General features: G+C 45.5%; 1 protein-coding gene across 4 annotated transcripts in view; it reads left to right on the forward strand.

Annotated features, from left to right (window-relative positions):
- Nucleotides 1–24,906, forward strand: part of GALNT10 (polypeptide N-acetylgalactosaminyltransferase 10) — a 233,664-nt gene that overhangs the window by 172,412 nt on the left and 36,346 nt on the right. For 3 of the 4 annotated variants that reach the window (XR_009213869.1, XM_032158448.2, XM_032158450.2), the window contains exons 5-6: nucleotides 15,704–15,889; nucleotides 20,195–20,378. Coding sequence is in view for 3 of the 4 variants with exons in the window: in XM_032158448.2 (XP_032014339.1) it covers nucleotides 15,704–15,889; nucleotides 20,195–20,378 (370 nt within the window). In the remaining variant the exon portion in view is untranslated. The remainder of the gene's footprint in view (nucleotides 1–15,703; nucleotides 15,890–20,194; nucleotides 20,379–24,906) is intronic. The other variant, XM_032158451.2, reaches the window with a different exon arrangement.

A 24,906-nucleotide genomic window follows, 5' to 3' on the forward strand; every position in this document is an offset into this window, starting at 1 on the left:
ATGACATAAGCAGAGCTCTAAGATGTATTATAAAGTGAAAAAAAGCGAGTTGTACAACCACCTATATAATACAGCACAGAATACAACCAATACCATATCTTTTCAGTGTCAACTATATGTGTATAAATGTATAGAAAAAGACACAGAAGGATATACTCCAAAGTCCCAACAGTGGTTACCTATGAGACTGGGGAGCCAAACCAGATTAAAGATCATGGTCGAAAGAAACTTCACCCTCTCTTGTATTTATAATGTTTTATTTCTTTTCACAAGGAGAATATGTTTATGTATTTCTCATTTAATTAAAAAACAATACTATCTTGGAGAAAAGAAAGTGGTTGATCCAAGAATTTATTTCCCAAAAGGTTTTAGAGATTTAACATCTTCCCCTCCCAGCTGGAGATTTGTGTCTTAATCTTTATAGGCTAAATTTTTGTTTCTCCCGCAAAGCCTATATTTGATACTCACGCATACTTAAGAAATGCACCCTTTCAATGGAAAGAAATTACAAATTGTTTATTAAAAAGATTTATCATTAGAGAGAATATATGGGACTCTAATTCCCTGTGTACTCAGATGTTTTAAAACTCTGTATCTTTGCATGGGTTGTTTTTTCCTGTCTAGAGTGTCCACCCTGGTGAGTTTCACTGAAACTCTGCTTAGGAGACCTCCACTGCCCTTGGTCCACCTCTCCAAAGTTAATCCTTTCCTAGAGAGCTGCTGCTGATCTTTGCATGTGCTTCCACTATTAAAGGAAAGCACAGTAGTTAGGAGCACAGGCTCTGGAGTCAACCTGACCTGGATTCAGTCCCTGCTTTGCCACTTACCAGCAATGATAAGATCCTCCAACTCTCCAAACCTCAATTTTCTCATTTCTAAAATGAGGGTCACAGTTCCACCTTGTAAAATCATCAAGGGCATTAAGGGAGATAATACATGGAAGATGCTTAGCACATGCCTGGTACAGAGTACACTCTTACTGTGTGTCAGCTGTTCATGTTCTCATTGCAGAAATGTCTTCCTGGGACCCAAGCTTGGTTACTTGGTTTCTGATCGGCTCATGTCATCCCTGAAAAATACTGGGGGCTCAGTTAAATGTTATTTTGTACTGAACTGTGCAATGAGGAATAAGGAAGGATGACCTTTTGGTCCACAAGGATTTTCTGCTAAAGGAATGTGAAAGCCTCAACAGACCATAAGGTATTAAAAGAGGCCATCTAGACAGTGGGTTAATTGGTGGTGTTTAATTTATGTTTACATATCTGATTTTCAACAATTTCTAACATGAGCACATATTAATATGACTTGTGTAATTTCTTAATGCCCCCCAGAGGAGGGCAGTGGTGACCCACAAGAATCGGGTAACCAGTGGTGGAAGGTCAGGCTGTGACAGACTCAAATGGAATAGGTACTGAGGAGCCATGTGGCATTGCTGGCAAGACTCACATCATACCACCTGGCTTCTGGGTGATGTGGGTCATCTATGGCTCCACCCAGACAGCCATCTGGGTCCCTGAATGGGAACAAGTTGCCTCTCCAGGGCTGAGAATCTTTTGCCACAGCATGTCCAGGCCAGTGCTCCTTGTTTGCTTTTGAGCTTGTGATACCCCAAATATAAGAAGCTCCTTCTGTTCAAACTGGGCACCCCAGCAGGAGGTGAAAAGTGTCCCCCTTACTCCAACAATGGACATTGGGATGTATGCATGTGTTTGTTCATGTTTGTGTTTGAGCCTGTGCTAACAAATCGGAATACCTGGGCATCGAGCAGCTCATACATAACCGGAGGACCGAATAGTCTTTCTGTCCATCACTGGTCTGGGTTCAGAATGCATAGACCTCCCAGCCCACGTTGCCTCACGTACACCACATTGTGGAGTTCTCTCGGAGGCAGCATTCAGTGTGCTTTCAGGCCTTTGACAAATTAAACATTCAAAAGTAAAAGTTGCTCACTGCTAGGGCAGAGAGAAAATTATAGGGGTAGATAAAATAGGCTAGAGCTTATGAAAAGAAAACCACAGTCTCTCTACGCTAATTACTGATGCATCTCAGAAGGAGCTGTCAGGTTAAAGGACTAAGTCCTTAGCTGGATTTTCACCATTCTTAGAACCAATTGCAGAGAGGCATAGCATCTTGGAACTATGAAATGACACAATTCCAGTGCTGGAGAGGAGTCTTTGAGGCTACGCAGTTCAACTATTTCTCCAATATTTGAGTCTTTTTTATGGTTTGCATGGTAAGTTTCACCTCTGATTGAATTATTCCGGTGATGGACAACTCACTGTCTTATGAGCTATCCCATTCTTTTGTGAGACAGCTCTTCTTATCAGAAGGCTTTTTCCTTACATGGAGCTGAATTCTAGCTCTCTGCAAAGTATATCTTCTGGTTCTAGTCTTGTCTTCTGGAGGCAGAGAGCATGGTGTCAGGGCGAGGGCATAAGCTGTTGAATCACAGAGCCCAGTGTTCTAACCTACCAATTGTCCACTTGGGCAGAAGAACTCTCTCCCAACCTCAGTCTTTGTATCAGTCAAAGTGGGGCTACCTCCCTGGCTTCAGTTAATTTGAAGATAAAGTGAGATAGTGAAAAGACACAGGACATGCTAGATCTACATGTACTGACATAGAAAGATGATTTTGGCATATTGTCAACTGGACAAAACAGGTTTCAGAAGAAATAAGCATAAAAAGATTGGGAAATTGGGTGAGAAATAGAGCAAACTTAAGAGTGGCCATCTCTGGTGGGTGTGACTAGCACAGCTTGTCACTCAGATGTTACATTCTGCCATGATGGTTAAAACATTTTTTTCAAAAATGCATCATATTTAGAATCACAAAAAAAAGTCAAGACTTTCCATTTTAGAAAGAAAAGGTTGAAATATCCAGAATATTTTATGTCCAAAAATGGAGACCACCTGTATCAATTGTGATGTATCTTTCCCTACAAGATGTCTGAATCTTCAAGGCATATCCTGAAAAATACTGGAGGCTCAGTTAAATGTTATTTTGTGCCAGGGTTTATCTGAAAAAGAAAAAATGGCTCCAAACATCTAACAACAATGACAAAATGAGTGACTGCTTTAGGTCCTGCCCAGTCTGCCTCAGGGCCTTTGCATTTGCTGGAGGTGTGATAGTAACAGGGTGGGCACACTTGAAACACAACCATCCATAAACACACTTGCATGTGATGGGCAGGGATGTTATTAAGTGGGGAGAGAGGTTTGAGTGGGAACTTCATGAGTGGTCATTTTATTGATAAATATCCTGCCCAGATGATAGCATTTGCTTCCTGACGCTACCTCCCATATTTGGAGACTCACAAGGGTACCTGAGTGACAGGGCCTCCCAAACATGCTTTATATCTTCCCCTGGGTGACATGTTGAGTCTTTGGAAGCACATTGGGTATGTGGATTTTATAAAATAAAAGCAGCAAATGACAAAAAAAATATGTTAAGTTATGATCGAACATCTGTGTGCCCCTACAGTATGCCAGGTGCTGTGAGGAAAATCAATCACTCTGAGTCCTGCCCTCAAGAAGCTTGTGCCAAGCAGACAGACACAAGTCCCAAATCAGAACATGCAGATGATGCTTCAGGAGCACTTTGCGCTGAGCCTGGGGGGAAGAATAGAATAGGATTCCTTGAGACAGAGAAGCAGAGAAGGATGCTCTGAGCTGACAGATTTGCAAGAGTAAAAGAATGAAAGCAAGGAAATTAGTTGAGCAGTGTCTGCAGAGAATGCACCAGGGGCAGGGCTGAGATGAGAGATGGTTCTGGAAAGGTTGGTTCTGGCCATCCTGAGAAGCCTGAACTGTCACCATATGACATCAGTAGACCTGTGCTATAGCACCGGTAGTGTGAATGAGATGAGAGGGGAGGGATTAGATGCCAGAAGACCTGTGCACATCAGATTAGTCTCTGGTGTGGACATTTCTATAAGTGGCAGAAGATCCCAATGCAGAAGCAGAGGGAAGAGGCCCTGAATGGGAGGTTTCAAAATATTTGGTGTTGGATTAGGTTAGGGTGTTTTGCATGGGGAGGGGGCGGTGGTGGATGAAGGAGGTGGTAAGGAAAGTTCCGACATATGTTCAGCTTTCTCTTCCTGTGCACTGAGCAGGAAAATTTCCCCCAGGAGAACACTTTTGCCCTTTAACAAATATGAAACTGACAGGCCAACACTGTTGCTGAAGTGGAAGGATTTTTTTTTTTCTTTTTTAATAACACCTTAAACGATAGTCATGGAAGCCAGCATCCTAAATGAAACACATGTTGCTCTCCGACACCTGACAACCTGACATAATTTAAGAGCAGCTACCAGAAGCCCACAACTGGAATTGCCCATGAATCTGCTCTCCTGGATGGGCTCCAACTGGGTGAAAAAGTGAAGTGGGCCGAATCCAAAGGGCCTGGTTTTCTCTTCTTATTTGTAGCTGATTGGTGGGGAGTCACTTTCAGAAAACAGAGGAGGCTGTAATTAACTTGATAGGGGTGGTTTCTGGAGTGTTTTTATTCGTCGTCTGATTATTAAACAGATTTATGGCCCTGCCCACTGCTGAAAAGGGACCAAGGCATTTAGTTGAAATTAAAAGTGCAGACAGGGCTGCCTGTTTAGATAATAGCATCTCTTTTTTAATAGATTACTCATCTTCTGCAAAATAGGAGAGAGGAGTTAATTTGTGTGATGAAGTGCTTTCTATTTCTGGGAGCTGGCTGGTGGATGTGATTGCTTGAAGAAGGAGAATAATTCATTCTTAAAATCACCAAAGTCATGTTCAGGCCAAATACCTGCACCCGAGAAGTAGGCTAATTTGTAGCGTGATACCTAAGAACTGGGGGGCCTGTGGTTTCAAAGCAAATGTTTGGGGAAGGTGTACAATCTTTCTTTAGGTTGCAGGTCATTCCAGCCACTCATTTTCAGAAAAAGGCCAGAGAAATAAACTTAACATGTTAATCTAAGCCATCAGTCCAGGAGGCCTCGATTGTTAAGGGATGGTGAAAAGAGACTGACTTAGACTTGAATTCCAGAGAAGCCAACATGAGCTGTTTGATCTTGGGCAGTAATCTAGAGTCCCCTGAAAGAACCCATGTGCACCAAACCATCATCAAGGAAGACATTAAACTTAACTGAGCACTTGATGGAAGAGGCAGAGAAGGGGTTTTACATCACATATTCTATAGCAGCCCACTCGCAATCTCTCTAGACATTCCTGCTCCCCAAAGTCCCCTAGGCCACACCACTGGGGACTGTCTGCCCTCTCACCCTTCCTTCCACACCACACTCAGCCTTACTGGTTCCTCTCTCCTTGTTTCTAAATATTCACCCCAGAAATTTATTTTGTTAATGGAACATGCCCATTAGCATTCCACCCAAACTCCTCTTCACTTGTTGTCAGCTACCACCCAAAACCAATTAGAGGCAATACACTGTTCCTTCCAAGCTGAACTCTAGTGAAAGGAATTGTCTCCATCTCTTTGCTGTCTCCTCCCAGGCTTGCCACTGCACTGACTTGTCCAGGAAGGCATGTATATCAAGAGCAGATAGTACTCGTTTTGGTTGAAAATCCACCAGCAGTTGTTTGCTGTTTTAGACAATCATGTCATCAACAGCAGTGCTGCGTAGGGCAATTGAGTTGCCAGCCCTGTCTGTTAGGTAAAATAATATGCAGTCCAATATATGGCACTTACAAGTATGAGCATTTGGCTTCTTCTCTGTCTTCTTGTAGTCAGCCTAAGGATTTATGTTGAAACACATATTATTTTATTATTTCTCCTTTACATCACAATTGGAACATTATTAGAATTTTTGGAAATGGGTGTTAGACAGGTTATACTACTTATTAATTTTATTTTAAAATATTAAAGGGTGCCATATAAAACAGCTGTTTCGTAAAGGGACGTTGAGTTGGAGAGGGTTGAAAACCCCTGAATTTTCCTTTAAGCTAGAGCTACAAGGTAAAAATAAAAATTTTAAAAAAGAAAAGAAAACCCCTGAATTAAAGGGTGAGTGAGTCAGCCGGATGTTGGAGCTATGTTGGTCTTTGACTAAGAGGGTTAGGTCCAATTCCCTCAGATCTGCTGTGTCCTTGATGTTTTCCAGCTGCTGAGACAATAGGCCCATAGATACCAAAAGCTCCAATACACACCTTTTCCTGGCAACTCTTATGGTGGTAGGAAAGACAACTAAAACAGGCCCTCTGGAGTCTTTGGAAGAAGGAAATTGGCTATTTGGGAGTAACCTCTTCCTCCACCTATTGGTACTTCAGAGATCTCAAGTCAACAGAAAATGATTCTGGTAATGATCTATTGAGGTAAGCAATGCAATGATAGTCCTGTGTATAAAACCCTGGGCACATATTTGTCCATTCTCAGAAGGCCAATAACAATGGCAACAGTAACCATGGTATGTCATGCAGAGTACTAGCCTTGGGTCAGGGGCCGTGGCAGAGGACCACCTGTCTCAGGATCAGGTGGGCCGCCTTTTAACATTATAGGTTCCAGGCTGTGCCCTAGGCCAGGGTTTTTCAGATGGTAGGAGTAGACCCATTGGAAGGTCATAAAATCAGTTTACAGAGTCATCATGTCCAGGATTTTAACAAAAATAGAATACAAGAGGATAGAATAGAAAAAAAAATGTATCCCAGTGAATCACACCTTGTATTTCAGTTATATGTGTATGTATACTTTTGTATATATTTGTTTCAGGTCATGATGTAAAATGTATTTCTTTCTGTGAGTCACAGTCAAAGGTTTGAAAGCCACTGTTCCCAGACATATGGAATCAGAATCTGTGAGACTACCTCAGCATCTGTGTGGAAACCAGTTTCCCTGGGGGTTCTTGGGGCTGAGGTTTGACAACCTTTGCTGTGAGCCCTATTGGGAGATGTGTTCATTTGTCAGACCTTGTCTCACTTGAAGGTAGAAGACGGGAACAGAGCAGCCAGGCTAGGTGGGGACCAGTGTGAATCTGAGGGCTGTGCTCAGAGACAGGAGGAGGGATGGGAGGGCACCCAAGCCAGCATCCACCCGCTCACAGGCTTGCTGGGGTAGGGGGCAGAATAGTCTTGGATTCCTTAAAGAACTTCAGTTTTGGCTGGTCACAATGGCTCACATCTGTAATCCCAGCACTTTGGGAGGCCAAGGTGGGCAGATCATGAGGTCAGGAGATCAAGACCATCCTGGCTAACATGTTGAAACCTCGTCTCTACTAAAAATACAAAAACAAAATTAGCTGGGCATGGTGGCGGGCGCCTGTAGTCCCAGCTACTCGGGAGGCTGAGGCAGGAGAATGGCATGAACCCAGGAGGCGGAGCTTGCGGTGAGCCGAGACCACAGTGCTGCACTCCAGCCTGGGCAACAGAGAGAGACTCAGTCTCAAAAAAAAAAAGAACTTCAGTTTTCCATTATTCTAGCAGGAAACATAGGATTCTGGTTTTGATCATTTAGAGTTCCTGATATGATCAAGATGGCCTAGGCTGATTTTTCTAAATTCACCTTTGGCATTATGTCACACCAATGATCCAATCCTCAAACCTTTAGCATGCCTAAGAATCATAGGGAGGGCTTGCTAAAATCCGGCTCAGTGGGCCCCACTCATCTGCTTCAGTAGGTTTAAGGTGAGGCCTAAGAATGGACATTTCTGCTAAATTCTCAAATAATGCTGATGCATCTGGTCTGGAACCACACTTTGAAAACCACTGTGTGAGATCACCAGAAAGGAATGTACCCAGCATAGATCCTGGCACAGCAAGAGCTCAGTAAATGCTTTCTTGATTAAACTGGACTGAATTCTCCTCAGCAGAGATGCTCTCGCTGAGGTTCAGTCGGCTCTCTGCTTTCAGTGGTGCAAGAAATGGCTGGTTGATATTGAATTGTATGCTTTAAATGGGTGAATTGCATAATATGTGAATTATATCTCAGTAAAGCTGTTATCAAAAAGAAGAGGAGGAGGAAAGGAAGGGGAAAAAAAAGAAATGTCCGGCTTTGCAAGCTGCTCATCAAAAGTGTCCATTATGCCTGAAATTGTCTTATGAGCAGACTCATGTCAAAGGAAAACAAAGGTCCTGTAGCTGAACTCTGAGCTTCCTTTCAGCTCTGCCACTCTCTAAAATTCCTCCTGGGGCTCTGAGCCGGAAAAAGTATGTCTTTCCTGAAGGGCTGATCTGTTTCCCTTTTCCAGACAGTAAATGAGGCTTAAATGCCTGTGCATTTCACCTGCCAAAACCCGTCCTGATATAAACATAGCTTTCCTTCTCAACCTGTCTTTTTAATTTTCCTGCTGTTTATGTTTACCTGTCTATAAGTTTTTCAAGCAAGGGAAAGCCTTAGACATCCTAGAGGACTAGGGTTGGAAACTGGTATTTGCCAGGCAGAATAGAGAGACTGAGGGCATTGAGAGGTGGTGTAGTTGCATGGTTAATAATAACAGCTTTGGAATCAGAAATACCTGCTATGATTCCTGGCTGTCACCTACCAGCTGTCTGAAAACAGATTCACATAGAACTTCTCTGAGACTCAGTTTCTCTTTGCCTAAGAAAGTTGTCACAAGAGAGTGGTCACTAAGAGAGTTGTCACAAGAATGAAATGAGGTCAGGTACGGTGGCTCATGCCTGTAATCCCAGCACTTTGGGAGGCCGAGGTGGATGAATCACTTGAGATCAGAAGTTCGAGACCAGCCTGGCCAACATGGCGAAACCCCGTCTCTACAAAAAATCCAAAAATTAGCCAGGCATGGTGGTGCAGGTCTGTAATCCCAGCTACTCAGGAGGCTGAGGCAGGAGAATCACTTGAACCCAGGAAGCAGGGGCTGCAGTGAGCTGAGATGGCAACACTGCACTCCAGCCTGGGTGACAAAGAGAGACCTCGTCTCAAAAACAAACAAAAAACCCAAAAAGAATGAAATGAAGCAGTGTGTATGATAGACAGCAACAGGGCCTAGGCACATGGTAAGCACCTAACAAATTATGACGATGATAAAGGTGAGGGCCCACCTCATCTTAACATTTCCTTTGGTTGGAAACACCGGAGTATCAAAACAGGATAAAAGATGATGCTGTTTACTAACGTGTACCCTCCTCTGTCTCCAAATGGATTGCCAGTACCTTGTGATACCCCAAGATTTACAAGTGAATAAGTCTATTCCAGGAAACAGATGAACTATGGTGCTTTAAGAGCAGAAGCCAAGCAGAGCCAAGACTTGACAAGACCCGGGACACCTACAGGTCCCAGAGCCAGTCCAAGCCTCTGCATGGTTAGCAGCACCCCAGCGGCCAGAGAACCAACGCTGGTAATGCTGCTGTCTCATCTGGTTGGTGGCCCCCTCCCTGCTTCCCTTCTGTTGCTCCTCCTCTTCTTCCCTCTTGGACCGCTCCATGGGGTGCTCTCCCAGCTGCTCTGTGTCCTGCCAGAGCATGGGACAGTAGCGCTCCTCTACTTTTGGTGCTCCTCGGTGGTGTTTCTGCAAGGCTCCATGGCATCAGAGATTGAAACTCTGAAATATTCCACTTGGGAATTGATATGATTACACAGAGTAGTGAAGATTCCTGAACAAAGCAAACTATATCTGAGTCCTATCTTCAGCACATAACTTGTTAGCTGTGTAGCCTTGGACGAGAAGTGTTTTCTGGACCTTGTCTTGAAGTGAAGGTGTTGAACTGGGACCTGCTTCCCTCACAGGGTTGTGAAAATCAGATGAGATGAAGGTTCACAGACACCTCTGGCTTGAGTGCTAGGCACGAGGGACACCCTGGTGAGAGGAGCATTCACAGAACTTGCCCTCATAAGCTTAGGGTTGAGTGAAAGAGACAGTGAGGAATTCCATAAATATGCAGGGTAATCTGAGCTGAGTGCCTTGAAGGATGAGTTCCAGGCCTTTGCAAGGGGCTGACGTAGGAACCTGCTGTGGTTTTGGTACATCAAGAAAGGCTTTGTAAGGAGTTGAATTTGCACTGGGATCTAAAGGATGAGCAGGAGTTAACTGGGAGGAATTGCATGGAGGTCTTGGGATGTCAACCAATCCAGGCAGAAGGACTGGCATGGGCAGAGACCCTGAGGCTGAAGGAGACATCCTAGGGCCTTTGAACACCAGAAATAAGATAGTAAGGGAGGGAGCATCGTTGAGGGAGGGGGCAAGATGAGGCTGAAGAGGGAACAGACACTGACTGTGCACGCCTTGCCATATGACCCTTCTTCCAAGAGCCAGGGGAAGCCATTGAAGGGTTTAAATTTAAGCAGGAGAGTGGAAGAGTGATGAGATGCAACGTACTGCTCCTTTTAAAGACTGCTCGAACTGCTACAAACAGACTAGACTACAGAGGGGCGAGCCGTAGCCAGTGCAATAGGCCATGGAGTGCAGTGCTCCAGACCAGGCTCAGCAGAGGCCGCCAGCAGGCTGCATTCCTGCCATGTCACTGTCACAGTGCCAGTGCATGAGAATCTTACCGCTCCTATCTTAGTTTCCTAGGGCTGCTGTAACAGAGAACCGAAAACTGGATGGCTTAAAACAGAAGTTGATTCTCTCACAGTTCTGGAGCCTCCAAGTCCAAAATCAGTGTCATGCTGTCTCTGAAGTCCTCAGGAGGATTCCATGCCTGTTCCTAGCTTCTGGTATTGCTGGCAAGCCTTGGCATTCCTTGGCTCGTAGACTCACTACTCCAGTCTCTGCCTCCACCGTCACACAGTATCCTCTCTGTGTGTCTGGGTCCAGATTTCTCTCTGCTTAAAAATATACCAGCCATTGGATGAGTGCCCACCCTAATCCAGTATGACCTCGTCTTAACACAACTACATCTGCAAAGACCCTGTTTCTGAATAAAGCCACATTCACAACCACCAGGGGTTAGGACTTCAATATGTCTTTTTGGGGGACACGATTCAAGCCACAACAACTTCTCCTTGTGCCACAGTCCACCTGGTAGAACCATCATCGGAGTCCTAAGAACCCTTCAGACCAGACAGGAGGGAGAGGCTCCACTTTAAGACAGGAATCAAGAGAGCCAGAGGCCCCAGACATACCACAGTGTGCACACACTCGGGGCAGCATGTAGAGCGAGGACTGTGGGAAGCGCGGGCCGTGAGTTCTGGCCTCACTCAGACCTCACCAGCTGAGAGAGTTGGGGCAAGGCTTTCCCTTCCCTAGGTCTCAGTTTTCTCTCCAGTAATATCAGAAGTGATGTTACCTGCCTGCCCCATTCTCCTCGCATCGGCTCTGAGGAGTCCCGTGGGATAATCAAGTATTTCCTGAGAAGTTACTGCCTGCCCAACACTGAGATAAGTTATTGGGAGTGTTCTTGGCAGAGGAACAAGAGTTATACAAGTTGAAGTTGTTACATCCCTCTCCGTTAATCCCCTGGGCTCTTCTCCTCTTACAGCTTGGTGGTTGCAAGTACAGACTCCGTTCGCTTCCAAATTATCCCATGGGCAGGGACAGAGATGAAACAAGAGACATAAAGCTAAAGGATGGGTCTATGGAAGGTTCATCATTCTATTCTACTTTTTAAATATATGTTTGCAGTGATTCTTAATGTTTAAAGGTTAACAAAGAAAACTGCAGACTCTGGAGCCAGATTGCCTGGGTTTTAATCCGATACCTGCCACTTACTGTGTGGAGCTTGGAAAAGTTACTTAACCTCTCTGCGCCCTCAGTTTCCTCATCAGCAAAATGAGGCTACTAATTAGTGACTAGCTTCATAGAGGTTTTGTGAATATTAAAGGATTAAACAGGTGTAAAGCTTCTGGGGCTGTGGTTCGAGTGAGTACTAAAAAACGTGTTAGCCATCGTTTGGAGAAAGTGGGCACCAAAGAACTACATGTTGCTGTGCTGAAGTAATCACTGTGAGTTTCATGGAATCACGCATTCAGCTTTGGAGATCTTCTAAGTCATGCCTGCTACTTGGAATCTGAGTTTGGGTTTTCTGAAGCAGATCCTGGGACAGTGCAAATAGTTTATTTGGGAGGAGATGCCAGGAAATATCAGCAAGAAAGTAGATAAGTGAGAACAGAAAGAGGGGCCACCAGGAAGAGTGCCTGTGACAGGCAGCACTGCAGGCAGCTATGCATGGTCCACTGAGAATTCTGGGAGCCAGCATGGAGCATGTGCTCAGTGTCATCCCACCTGAGGGGCGAGGGAGCTCAGGGGGTCGTTGGCCGAGGTCCAACACATGGACCTAGGCAGCCCCTGGGGCAGAATGGCAGATGCTGGCAGGTGGCGGGCAGGCAGGCATGAGACCAAATGCTGAGAGGGGGTATGGGTGCGGCACCAGATGCATATGCCGCAGAATCCATCTGTCAGCTCTGATAAGTGCTCATCTAACACCTGCGTAATGCCTTACAATGATGGGCGCTCCCACCTTCACAATCAGCCTCGGTGACTGTTGGATGGCTCCGAGTCATTATTAAATTAGGGGTAATAAGGACAAAAACAGTTCTGTGCTGTTTATAATCAGGGCAGCCCCTAGAATAGGGATGATGAATATGTGGCATTAGGGATACTGTGTCAGACACTGAGGCATCTCTTCTCAGTCCTGACACTTTCATACTGAGCCAGGATACAGCCTCAGAATCTTTCTTAACAGAGCTTTAGGTGTCCCTTCCAAACCCATCAGTGTAGGCACTTTGGTGAAGGCAGGTTGTCAGCCCTGCCTTAGGGCTTGTGAAGCTGGGGTAAATCTGAGGCTGGAAAAAGCTCTGAGCTAGATTATAATCATGCTGTGTCAAGGACCCACTGTTTGATTCTAGGTAAGACATTTAACTTCTCTGGCTTTCCCTGCTCTTCTCTGGGTAGAATGAAGGGACTAACTAAAGCGAGGCAGACATGAGGTTTGGTGCAGTAGGAAGAGCCTGCTCTTTTACAATCAAGCAGGATGAATCTTAGATCTTGGCATCATCATTTATAAACTGTGTTCCTTGAGCAGCTCATATCATCCACTCTGAGCCTCAGCATCTCCTTCTATAGTACCCAGTTTGTGGTGGTGTTGTGGGTGTCAGAGATAATGTAGATGAAATAGGGAGCTTCGCATGCGAGCAGGGGCTCTATAATTGTTCCCTATAATTGTCATCATAATCATCATCATCTTCATTTAAAGTCCCTCCCAGCTCTAAAACTCTATGCCTTTATGAAAGGTCCTCATCTAGGAAGATAGTGTGGTAAAATAGGGCAACGGCCCTGATTTTGTGTAAATGCACTGTCTAATAAGGACAGGAGGAGCATAATTGCCCCTAAATAATTGCTCTGACTTTACCACAAGCTGTCAGAAGGACTTAATTGGTCACTCTGTAATGACTGTGGCCATCTGCATTCGGGGTGATTTAGCGATGGGGCTCTGCCCAAGCAGGGGCCTCAATGATTAGAGCCAGCCAGGGTGATATTTCTCCCTCTGATGGGAGTACTGGTGTGTGGTACAGGAGATTGTCTCATTCTCGTTGTAATGACCTATCAGTTGAACCCAGCCAAGAAGAAGCGGTGGTCACAGACAATGACTATGGATTTTTTTCTTTTTTCAAACATAGTGTTCCTGCCCAAACAGCAGCATATTTGGAGTGTGATCATGCCTCTTGCTTTCTTGTCTTGTTGCCCAAGAAAGTCTCTTTTGGAAAAATTTAGTCCCTCAATTAGGGCAAATTGATTTCTGCTTTCTACAGAGTCACTGTTCCAAAGAGAAGTGGGAAAGGGCGAGGGAAGCCATATTAATCTTTGTGCACAAGCAAGAAGAGACCTGGAGCATTTTTTAGCCTTCTAGCCTCTGGTTGTATGTATGTAGATCATCTTTTCTCTGTATTCTAATTTCTCCTGCCTACAAGATGCCAGACAACATAACACGAAACACGCTTCATCTCAATGAAGTTCCTGGTGACAAAAATTAAAGTGATGGAAGCAGTGTTGCCCTAAGTGTACCAGCACAAAAGTCATTTTTTTTCACTCATTCATTCATTCATTCATTGAGACAGGTTCTTGCTCTGTCATCCAGGCTGGAATGCAGTGGCTCGATCATGGCTCACTGCAGCCTCAATATCCCCGGTTCAAGCGATCCCCCCACCTCAGCCTCCTGAAGTGCTGGGATTATAGGCACAGTGCCTGGCCCAAAAGTGAGTTTAAGTCACACCTAAAATGATTACAGGTGGTTCAGAGACTTTGCATTAAAAGTAACACTGGATATTGTGGAGGGAAAGCCTTCTCTTTTCAATTCTCTTTAATTCTTCTGATCACCTCAAATGAGGAGCCTTGGTTGGTTTTCCATAGCTCCCTCCTTGACAAAGAGAGGGCAGACTTTAAGTTCATAGTTGTGGAGAGGCAGGAGTATCTGGTAGAAATCTAAAATCTTACAACAAATTCTTATTTGTTGGAGATTTTTAATTATTAGCTCTTTATTAGAAATGATACCAATTTTTCATCTATGGTGTTTAAAGTTTGCTTTTAAAATAAATTTAATAAAAAGTTTAATTTGTAAATTTAGTTGATTTTTAAAACAACTAAGTAAATTGTAGTAAAGTAGATGAATGTGGCAAAAATCTAGATGGTAGTATATGATTGTCAGAGACTGGGGAAACACAGCTAGAAGAAGGAAAGCATCATGTTTCCACAGCAAACCCAGGAATTTACTGGCTGTATGTCTAATCCTTATGCCTTTTCTTTTTCTTACCAGTTACACTGGCTAGGAATTCTAGTACAATATTGAATAGATGTTGTGAAAGCATACAGCTTTTCTCCTGATCAGAGGAGGAAAGCATTCCACATTTCCTCATTAAGTATGATGTATGCTGTAGGTTTCTTTTGCAGCCGTCCTAGAGTCTTCGTAAAGGACCCCAAGCTTGATTAAAATCAGGAGACACTAACATTGAGGCTGAGACTTTTGGGAGAAAGAGACTGTCTTTGGTATTTATTCAAAATAATTTATCCAGACTTGGGGCAGAAAACCAACCCACATTAGGATAAGCAAGGAGAGGAATTTGCTGTCTTATGTAATAAGAGCATCTAGGAGTTTGTCTGCTTCAGGCATGTGGGTCTAGGGAACTGAAATGTCATCAGGACAATGTTTCTCTCTCTCTCCATGTCTTGACTCCTATTTTTATAGGTTGGCTTCAGTCTCAGCATATTCGCCTACCACCTCTCATCACCTCATTTCACCAAAGATGTCACCAGTGGCTCCAAACTTAGGGCCAACCAACTAGCAAAAGGAAAGGGCCTCATTTTTCAATAATCCTGCAGAATATTCTCAGGACCCATTATTTGAACCAAATAAGGTCACATGACCATCCCTGAAACAATCACTGTGGCCAAGGGAATGGAATGCCCTGACTGGTCAGGCCTGTACTACATGTTGGACCCAGGGAATGGGGTCAGCCCCACCAAAGTCTGATGGGCTGAGAAGGGAAGGGGCAGTGTCCCAAAGAAAAATAAAAATATTGTTATCAGAAGATGAGGGAATGGTTCCCAGTCAGGCATAAACCACAAATGTTCACACCCTTGGACAGAAGATCTCTCTGTGTTCCAGGTCGTGGCACCATCGCTGGACCTCTTTAAGCCTTAATTTCTCCATCTATAGTACACAGGTGATGAGAGCCCTGCCCTTCTTCTCCCTGTCTGAAAGGTCTAGTGAGGCAGTGTACAGGAAAGCTGTGTCTAGACTGTGAAGTGCAGTTCACATGTAAGGGAGGAGTCATAAGGATGACTACTAAGCAACTGTTCTCACCCTTCTGTCCTCTTCTGTCTCATAGAGCACCTAAAGAAGCCTCTTGAAGACTACATGGCCCTTTTCCCCAGTGTGAGGATTCTTCGAACCAAGAAACGGGAAGGGCTGATAAGGACCCGAATGCTGGGGGCCTCAGTGGCAACTGGGGATGTCATCACGTTCTTGGATTCACACTGTGAAGCCAATGTCAACTGGCTTCCCCCCTTGCTTGGTAAGGGAGCCCCTGCCACTTGGAGGGAGGCAAACTGCAATGAGCCAGTGCCAGTGGCCCCCTCCTGCTGCACGGAGCCATTCATAAGCCTTCCCTTGCCTGTTCAAGATGCCCCCAGCACAATGCCAGGTGCCATGAGGGATTCAGAAGTTCAGGAGTGCTCCAAATTAAAATCCAGCCAGTCCTGTCCCTTCATTTCACAGAGAAGTTAAGACTCAGAGAGGGGAAGTGACTTACCCAAAGTCACACAACACATTAGCATCTAGTGACATGACTGCTTTCCTCAGATTACTTCATTTTATTGCAAAGCAAGCCCGTGCTGTTTGCTGTAAATAGCCAAACTGTGGGGACGTCATCATGTCAACTTAGAAGAGTTGCCATAGACTGTGCTGCCACTGTGAGCCAGGCAGTTATAAGCATTATCTAATTCTCACAAAATCATGCAGGTCAAAAGTATACCCCTTATGTAGTAAAAGAAACTAAGATTCTGAAATATTGAAGACTCACTTGTCCCCTTGGGCCATAAGTGTCAAAGTCACCATCTGTCGGGCTCCAAAGTCTCTTCTCCTTTGCAGTTCTACATTGCCTCTCTGTATTCACTTCCTCTTAGACAAGAGTTCCTGGCAGATATCAGGGAAGGGCTGTAGAGAGAGCAGCATGATCCAGGAGCCCTCCACGACAGCCTACAGAGAGAAGGGAGATGGGAAGACTGGAGGCTGGGTGAAACATGCCTGAATCAGGCCTGAATCTTGAGGAGTTCAGTTTTGATGAGGGCAATGTGCTGGTGCTGACAGGCAGACATGGAAGAGGAACTGTCCCGTTGAGACTGGGAGTCAGGTGAGGGACACGGCTAGGGCTGGAGGCAGACTGGGGAAGAGTTATCATTCTGCAGAGAAAAATGAACTCCTTAAGAAAGGATGGGTAAGCTCTCCACTATAGAATGCTTAGGGAGCAAAGAGGACTGACGTTTAGGGCAAACTTGAGCGTGCATCAGAATCACCTGAAAGACTGTGAAAACACAGATGCTGGCCCCTATCCACAATTTTTGATCCAGGAGGCCCGGAGTGGAGCGTCACAAGTTGCATGTCTACCCAGCTCCCAGTGATGCCAGTGCTGCTGGTCCAGGGACCACACTTTGAGAAGCACTGGTTAGGGAATGCCACCATTCAGGGGAGAGGACAGAAAGCAGAACCCACACAAACACACAGAAAGATAATCCCACAAATCTGTCACACAGATCAGCAAGGAACTTTCTTATTAGATTCTGTGCTTCTGACCACAAGGGTCTAGGATCTCACTGGGCTGGAGAAAGGATATAACCTAGAATTTCTGGTAAACCGTTTATTTAATTAAACCAAGAGATATTCTGCATTTACCTCTCATTACTGAAAGAAAAAAAAAAGAAAAAAGCCTCACCATAAATTGCCTCATTTATAGTCCTGAAGGAACAACCCATTTGTAGGGTCATTCAGTGACTCATAAAGAGAATGAAATGGTGGGGCTCGAAGCTGAGCTTGTAGTCTAAATAGCCCTTAACTCTGTTTCTATGGAAATATATGAGGGCAGTTTTCATAATCTGCAGACATACATGGAAGAAACATCCCCTTGTTGGTTTTTTTTGTTGTTGTTTTGTTTTTTGCTTCTTCCAATAGAAATGTGAACCAGTGATGTAGATTTAAAAGTCTGTCCCTGCTAATATCAGCAGCTGACAGAGCGCATCATGGCTTTTGTCTGTGAAACCATTAACACCTCCATGCATAGCTCACTCTGCCTCCTTTGGAGAACACACATTTCTGAGCCTGAGAAGGATTCATCCTCCTTATGGAAAGCCACTGTTGATCATCATTTCCTTTATCATCATCATCATCATCATCATCATCATCATCATCATCATTATCATGGCTCTCATAACCCCTTTGCTTTCTCAGCCACATTAACATTTGAATTTGACCATTGCCTGGTAAGGCAGGCAGACCAGGCATTATTATCCACTTTTTGCAAATGAGAAAACTGAGAGGCACAGAGTGAGGGAGATGCTCAGCCTTCCACTCCCGCTTCTGAGCTGCCCTCAGTAATCCTGGTCACAGAGAGTGTCGCGGAGTGCTAACTATGTGCCAGAGGCTGCACTGAGTGCTGTGGCTCCATCGTCCGGCTCGGACTTCACAGAGGCCCCATGAGAGGCCCCATGAGATAGGTGCTGTCTTCCTCCCCTTTGTCAGCAAGGAAACAGAGGCTTAGCGACATCAGATAGTCTTATCCAAGGTTATACTGCTAAGAGGTGAGAAAACCAGGATTTGAACCTGGGCATTCTGTCCCTAGGTGGGCACAGTGCCTTAGAACACTGCCTTCCGAAGCTACCTTGACCTCATGCCTCCCACAATCAGCCAGCAGCCAGCAGGGCACTGTGTCCTCAGCCCCAGCCCTCCTTGGACGTGAAGTCCACTGAATGGCCATGAATGATTAGATGTGAGGCCCTACTCTAGATCTTTCTCTGGAGGAGATTCTTAAGCTTCATTAAGAATCCCCAGGGAATCTGTCCACAAGGCAAATCCAAGTCAACCTCCAGAGATTCTGATTCAATGGGCCTGGGTCGGGGGCGGGCACATGAGTTTTTTAAACATACCCCCAGGTGCATCTGGCACTGATGGCCCCTGATCCACATGTGGGGGTCAACTGCCAAAAACAGTATTTCTCAAACTCTTTAAACCATGTGCCCCAGTAAGAAATACCCTGGGCATCTCAATCCAGTACACAGATGTACACACTCATGCAGTATGACTGAAACATGTCACAGTATCCCTTATCACCTGAAATGCAGCCTGATATTTATTTTTTTTATTTTTACCTTAATTTCTTTTTTTTTTTTTATTATACTTTAGGGTTTTAGGGTACATGTGCACAATGTGCAGGTTTGTTACATATGTATCCATGTGCCATGTTGATTTCCTGCACCCATTAACTCGTCATTTAGCATTAGGTGTATCTCCTAATGCTGTCCCTCCCCCCTCCCCCCACCCCACAACAGTCCCCGGAGTGTGATGTTCCCCTTCCTGTGTCCATGAGTTCTCATTGTTCAATTCCCACCTATGAGTGAGAACATGCGGTGTTTGGTTTTTTGTCCTTGCGATAATGCAGCCTGATATTTAGTATTGTTTTTTGGTTCATTACAAATGCACACACAATCAATTTCATGACCCCACCTATGGATCGCGCCTTGCAGTTTAGGAAAAAGCAAAAATGCTGTTTTCTTTCCTGGAAGAAAAATGTGCTATCACTTGATGAAGGAAGCTTGGGCCCCAGGCAGCTGCTGGCTGCCCTGGCCCTACCAGGCTCCCATTTCTGAGCCTCGAATTTGACTTCTGGCCCAAAGCAGCCAGGCATTGAGCAACAGCCCACTTGTCCCCCACAGCAGATTGTCTGACCCAGTAGCTCACTGTTACCCCCAGCTGTGGTCAGGGCTTCTTGGCACAAAGAAGAAGGGCAGAGCAAACCAAAGCTGGAATTATGTTGGTAGGTTAGACAGACTTGATTTTCTAGAATCAGCTTTTCCCAGGCCTAAAAGGAACCATAAAGCCATCTAGGTCAAGACCCCCATTTGCCTTTGGAATCACCCAGCCTATGGCATCCCTGCAGGGTGATGGTCCACCAGGCTCTGCTTACATACCTCCAGTCTTGAGGAACTCAAACTTCCTGGGGCAGTTCATTCCCCCATCCATAGTTCTGACGATTGAAAGAGTTGAGCTGAATTCTTGCAAGGAGGGCCATTTGCTCACTGATTATAGTAGCCTAGGGTGCCAGTGAGCTGTTAGGGGCACATAGTCTGCTATGAAGGAAAGTGCTGGGGTGCCTACTGCTTTGGGCCATAAATCAAGCTCAGGACTTGGAATGAGGAGCCTCGCAGGACTAGAGCAGGGGCCTTCCCAGAAGGAAATCAATCTTTTTCCATAGTGGTACTGATAGTTATGCTTATAATAAGGCACATATGCTAAGCATTTTCAAACATACTGTGTTCAGTCCTCATAACCTATGAGGCAGAGCCTCTTCTTAACCCATTGCATAGAGGAGAACACTGGGATTTGGAGATATTATTTGTGCAGCTGCCGCAGGGCCCCATGGAGAGTAAAAGGACTGAGGTGAGAGCCCCGGTCCATCTTGCTTAAAGCTTGCACTCTCCCTTCCCCTCCATGGATTGTCAAACTGAGGGTTCAGAGATGTTAAAAATACAAGTAAGCTGCAGAACAGGATGGTGCACTTAGCTGCTCCCCCATCCTGCTTCATCTGATAGGCATCTCTTGGCTTCTTCAGACCGCATTGCTCGGAACCGCAAGACCATTGTGTGCCCGATGATTGATGTAATTGACCATGACGACTTTCGGTACGAGACACAGGCAGGGGATGCCATGCGGGGAGCCTTTGACTGGGAGATGTACTACAAGCGGATCCCGATCCCTCCAGAACTGCAGAAAGCTGACCCCAGCGACCCATTTGAGTAAGTATGAACAACCCTGGCTGGTCCCAGTGGCTACCCAATGACTACTCCCAACACGCACACAACTCAGGATCACCATCTCCCTTAAAAGCCCAATGCAGAGGGTCCAGCTTCCCAGCCCCACTTAGTACCAAGTGTCAGATATCCCCAGCCAGAAGCACCATCCCTCCCAGCTTGTAACAACAACCTCAGCTCGTGGCCCACCAGGCTGGTCTCCACCTTGCCCACTTCTGCACAGTTTGCCAGGATTGTCAGCAGAGGTAAGTGGGTCTCTCATGCTCTCTTCCTCAAGCCTGGCATGCAATTATAACCATCATCGTCACCAAGTGCCCGGCCCAGTGCTAAGCACATTACCCTCTGATCCAATTTAACCCCCTACAACTATATATGGTAAAAATTATTATCCATGTTTTCCAATGGGAACACCAATGCTCCAAGAGGCTAAGTAATTTGCCCAGGTTACTAGGTACAAATGCAGGTCTGTCTGTCTGCCTCTGGAGCCAATTTTCCCATCATACTGCTATACCTACTTGGAAGTGTTAGGAAAATAACAGTTTGTCCCACAGCAGAAGTTTGCAGGCTAGGGGAGGGTGAGGGGCTGGACTCATAGCATGCTAGAATGTGAAGGCTGGAAGGAACCTACCAGTGAAGAACTCAGCCCCTTGCAGATGAGGAACTAAGTCTCCAGAAGGAGGAGCTCTGTGAGTGGCTAAGACAGAAATAGAGCCCAGTCCCTCTCCGGTGCTTCAAGCTCTGGAAAGGGCTTCTCCCCAACAGTAGGCTCACCGTCCCTGCAGCTGTCCTGTGAGCTGTTCCAGTTCTCTGCGACACGTGTGGAAAAGATCTCTGGATACAAAGCCGAAGCCCAAGCTCTCCTGCTGTATTAGTTTCCTATGGCTGCTGTGATAAATTACTATAAACCTAGAAGGTTAAAACAACACAAATTTATGCTTAAAACTCTGAAGGTCAGAAGCCTGAAATGAGTCTTACTGGGCTAAAATCATAGTGTCGGCAGGGCTGCATTCCCTCTGGATGCTTTGGGAAGAATCCATTTCCCTACTTTTCCTGGCTTCTAGAGGATGCTTACATTCCTTGGCTCATGGCCCCTGCCTCCAACTTTAAAGCCAGAAGGATAGAATCTTCAGATCTGTGTTTCCTTCTCCCCACTTTCCTTCATACCTCTGCTTCCTGCATCACATCTCCTTCTGACTGACTTTCCTGCCTCCTTCTTTCACTTATAAGCCCTGTGATTACATTAATCATATGTGATTCCATCAGGCTCGCCAAGATAACCTCCCCACCTCAAGATCCTTAACCTTAATCACATCTGTGAAGTCTCTTTCGCCACATAAGGTAACATATTCACAGGTTCCAGAGATTCAGACACTGCCATAATTGGGGAGTCGTACCTCTCACCACAGTTTGGCCCCCAGTGAACCACATTTCTCTGTGGCTTACTCTCCCCACCTGAGAAGCAGGACTGTTGGAAGCTCAGCCATCTTCCTGGGCATGGTGCATACCCAGGGCTCCTGAGAGGAACCCCTAACACTATGGGCCCCAGGGCAGGCTCAGAGGTAGGAAGAGCTGGGTTCTTTGAGGAAATGAGAGGTGGCCGGGACAATGGACCAGCCTGAGCCAAGAGTGGAGAGCAAGAATGGATTCCATGTCTGCAGCAGCAGGTCAAACATTTGTGGTCTTCTCTTGACCTCCTTTATCTTAAACACAGTTGATCACTACTATTAGATCCCTTCCTGGTCCAAAGATATGATTAACCACAATCACATTATGCCGTCTGCCCCACCTTCCGTATACCTCAGAATCAATCCTCAGTTGACCTAAATCCTTGTAGAATAATACCAACACCAGGAGTAACCAACATTTGGCCTGTGTTGGCAAAGCAATTTCTACTGACATTATTGTGCATGATCCTCATAATAATGTAGGATCCTCAGGTCTAGGTAGAATTACCCTCATTTGACTGATGGAGGCCTTGAGGTTCAGAGAGGAAGCAAGACTTGTCCGAGTTGACATGACTGCAGAAGCTGAGGTTAGAATAGGCTGCTCCAGAAAATGGAATTTTCACGGTAACCAAGGGGGTAATTAGAACCTCCTTTATTGTTTGAACCTTTGCAATGAGCAGACTCATTGAAAGGTACTTAAGGACGGGTCTTGGCCCATCGTTATCCTCATTGCACAGTAAGGAAAGGCTAAGAACAGGTCATACAGCTGGCTAGTAGCAAAGGCCCAGCTAGTGTCTTCTGGGGCTTCAGTCTCCTCATCTGGGTATTGAAATGGTTGGCCTCACCAGAGAGCACTGGCTCTTGACCCTAGCCACACATTGACATCACCTGGGGAGCTTGTAAAAACACTCAGGCTTCCCTCAACAGCAATTACACTGGAGTCTGGGGGTGGGATGCAGGTATCATCATTTTTTAAAGCTCCCAGGTGATGCTGATGTGTGGCCATGGTTGGCAGTTACTGGTGTAGATGCTTTCTGAGGGGCCCTCCATCCTCTCCCATGATTCCTTCCAGAAGTCTCTCTTCTGCATTTTAGTTGGACAGAACCCTAGGAAGTGGCCACTAGAGAAATCCTGGTCATTTTCTGCACAGCTTCCCACCTTCCCACTTGATGGTAGAGTGCCCAGCAAGTGGGCAATCTACAGGCACAGCATGGTGCAAGGATGTTTAAAAGACATGGTTTCAATGGCAGACCCCACTTTCAATAATAGCTTATCCACTCACTATGAGCAGATTATTTAACATTTCTGATTTTCAAATATCTCCATCTGTAAAGGAGACTAATATTAGAGCTTTGTGAGAGCTGGAGATGGTATCAGTAGAGTAGCACACACTGGACACTCAGAATTGTTACTAGTATTGCCAAACACAGCAGAAACCAGAACAGGCTGGGCAGAGAGGCCTCTCTCTGGAGGCAAAGCCTTGAGCGTCCCAAATGCCTTACAGCTGATATCCTGCCTATTCCATGCAGCCCCTCGGCCCCTGCCCCTGCTTTGACCCAGGCTGATTTTCATTTGCAAAGCCTTGAGTTCAGTCTCCCATGAAGCACCAAGTCAGAAACACTGTCAGCCTTTCCAAGCAGTAGATTTGTGGCTCCAGCCAATAAAAAACCAGGATCCCCCCCATCTCCAGAAGACAAAGGGGAGTCAATACTAATAACACCTTATTTTCTTATAGTACTGGGTACTTTTAGAAATATTCTAGCTGTATTAATCATTCTCACACTGCTATAAAGAACTGCCTGAGACTGGGTAATTTATAAAGAAAAGAAGTTCAACTGACTCACAGTTCCACATGGCTGGGGAGGCCTCAAGAAACTTACAGTCATGGCAGAGGGGGAAGGAAACACATCCTTCTTCACAAGGTGGCAGGAAAGAGAAGTGCTGAGCAAAGAGGAAAAAGCCCCTTATAAAACCATCAGATCGGCCAGGCGCGGCGGCTCACGTCTGTAATCCCAGCACTTTGGGAGGCCGAGGCGGGTGGATCACGAGGTCAGGAGATCGAGACCATCCTGGCTAACACGGTGAAACCCTGTCTCTACTAAAAATACAAAAAATTAGCCGGGCAAGGTGGCGAGCGCCTGTAGTCCCACCTATGCGGGAGGCTGAGGCAGGAGAATGGCGTGAACCTGGGAGGCGGAGCCTGCAGTGAGCGGAGATTGTGCCACTGCACTCCAACCTGGGCGACAGCGAGACTCTGTCTCAAGAAAAAAAAAAAAAAACCATCACTCACTATCATGAGAACAGCAGCATGGGGGCAACTGCCCCCATGATTCCATTGCTTCCCACCAGGTCCCTCCCATGACACCTGGGGATTATGATAACTACAGTTCAAGATAAGATTTGGGTGGGGACGCAGCCAACCATGTAACTAGCAATGTGGGATAGGAAGTATAGCTATCACTCCATTGTTTAGATGGGGAATAGGGCTCAAAGAGGTTAAATCACCACTGTCCAATATAATACAAGCTGCATATGTGATATTATTTTCTAAGGTAAAGAGAAACAGGTAAAATTCATCTTAATAATATATCTTATTTAAACCAGTATATCTCAAATATTACCGTTTTAACATGTAACCAACACTTTAAAATTATTAATGAATTCTTTCGTACTCTTTTCATCCTAAGTCTTGGAAATCTGGTGTGTATCTCACACTCACAGCACATGTCAGTTCACACCAGTCACATTTTAAGTATGGAGTCATCACCTGTGGCCAGTGGCTTCCTCCCTGGGCAGCACAGGGTTAACGGTTAACCGCTGCATCTCAGGTCACACAGCAGGTTAAGGAAAGCAGAAATGAGAGTGAGGGTTCCCAATTTCTCACGCCCTGTTCTTTGCATGCGTCACCTGCTTCTTGGGTGTTCCTGCCTGCCTGGAGGCAGTATATTGTGGTGGTGAGGGGTGTGAACTGTGGCTTAGATTAGAGATTCACATCCCAGCAGTGCTGCTGTGTAGCCATGGAGCCTTGAGCAAGTTCCCTGTCTGCACTCCAGTTGTACATGTGTAAA

This window comes from Hylobates moloch, unplaced genomic scaffold (assembly GCF_009828535.3).
Source record: "Hylobates moloch isolate HMO894 unplaced genomic scaffold, HMol_V3 SCAFFOLD_6, whole genome shotgun sequence".
In the NCBI taxonomy this organism is placed as follows: Eukaryota; Metazoa; Chordata; class Mammalia; order Primates; family Hylobatidae; genus Hylobates; species Hylobates moloch.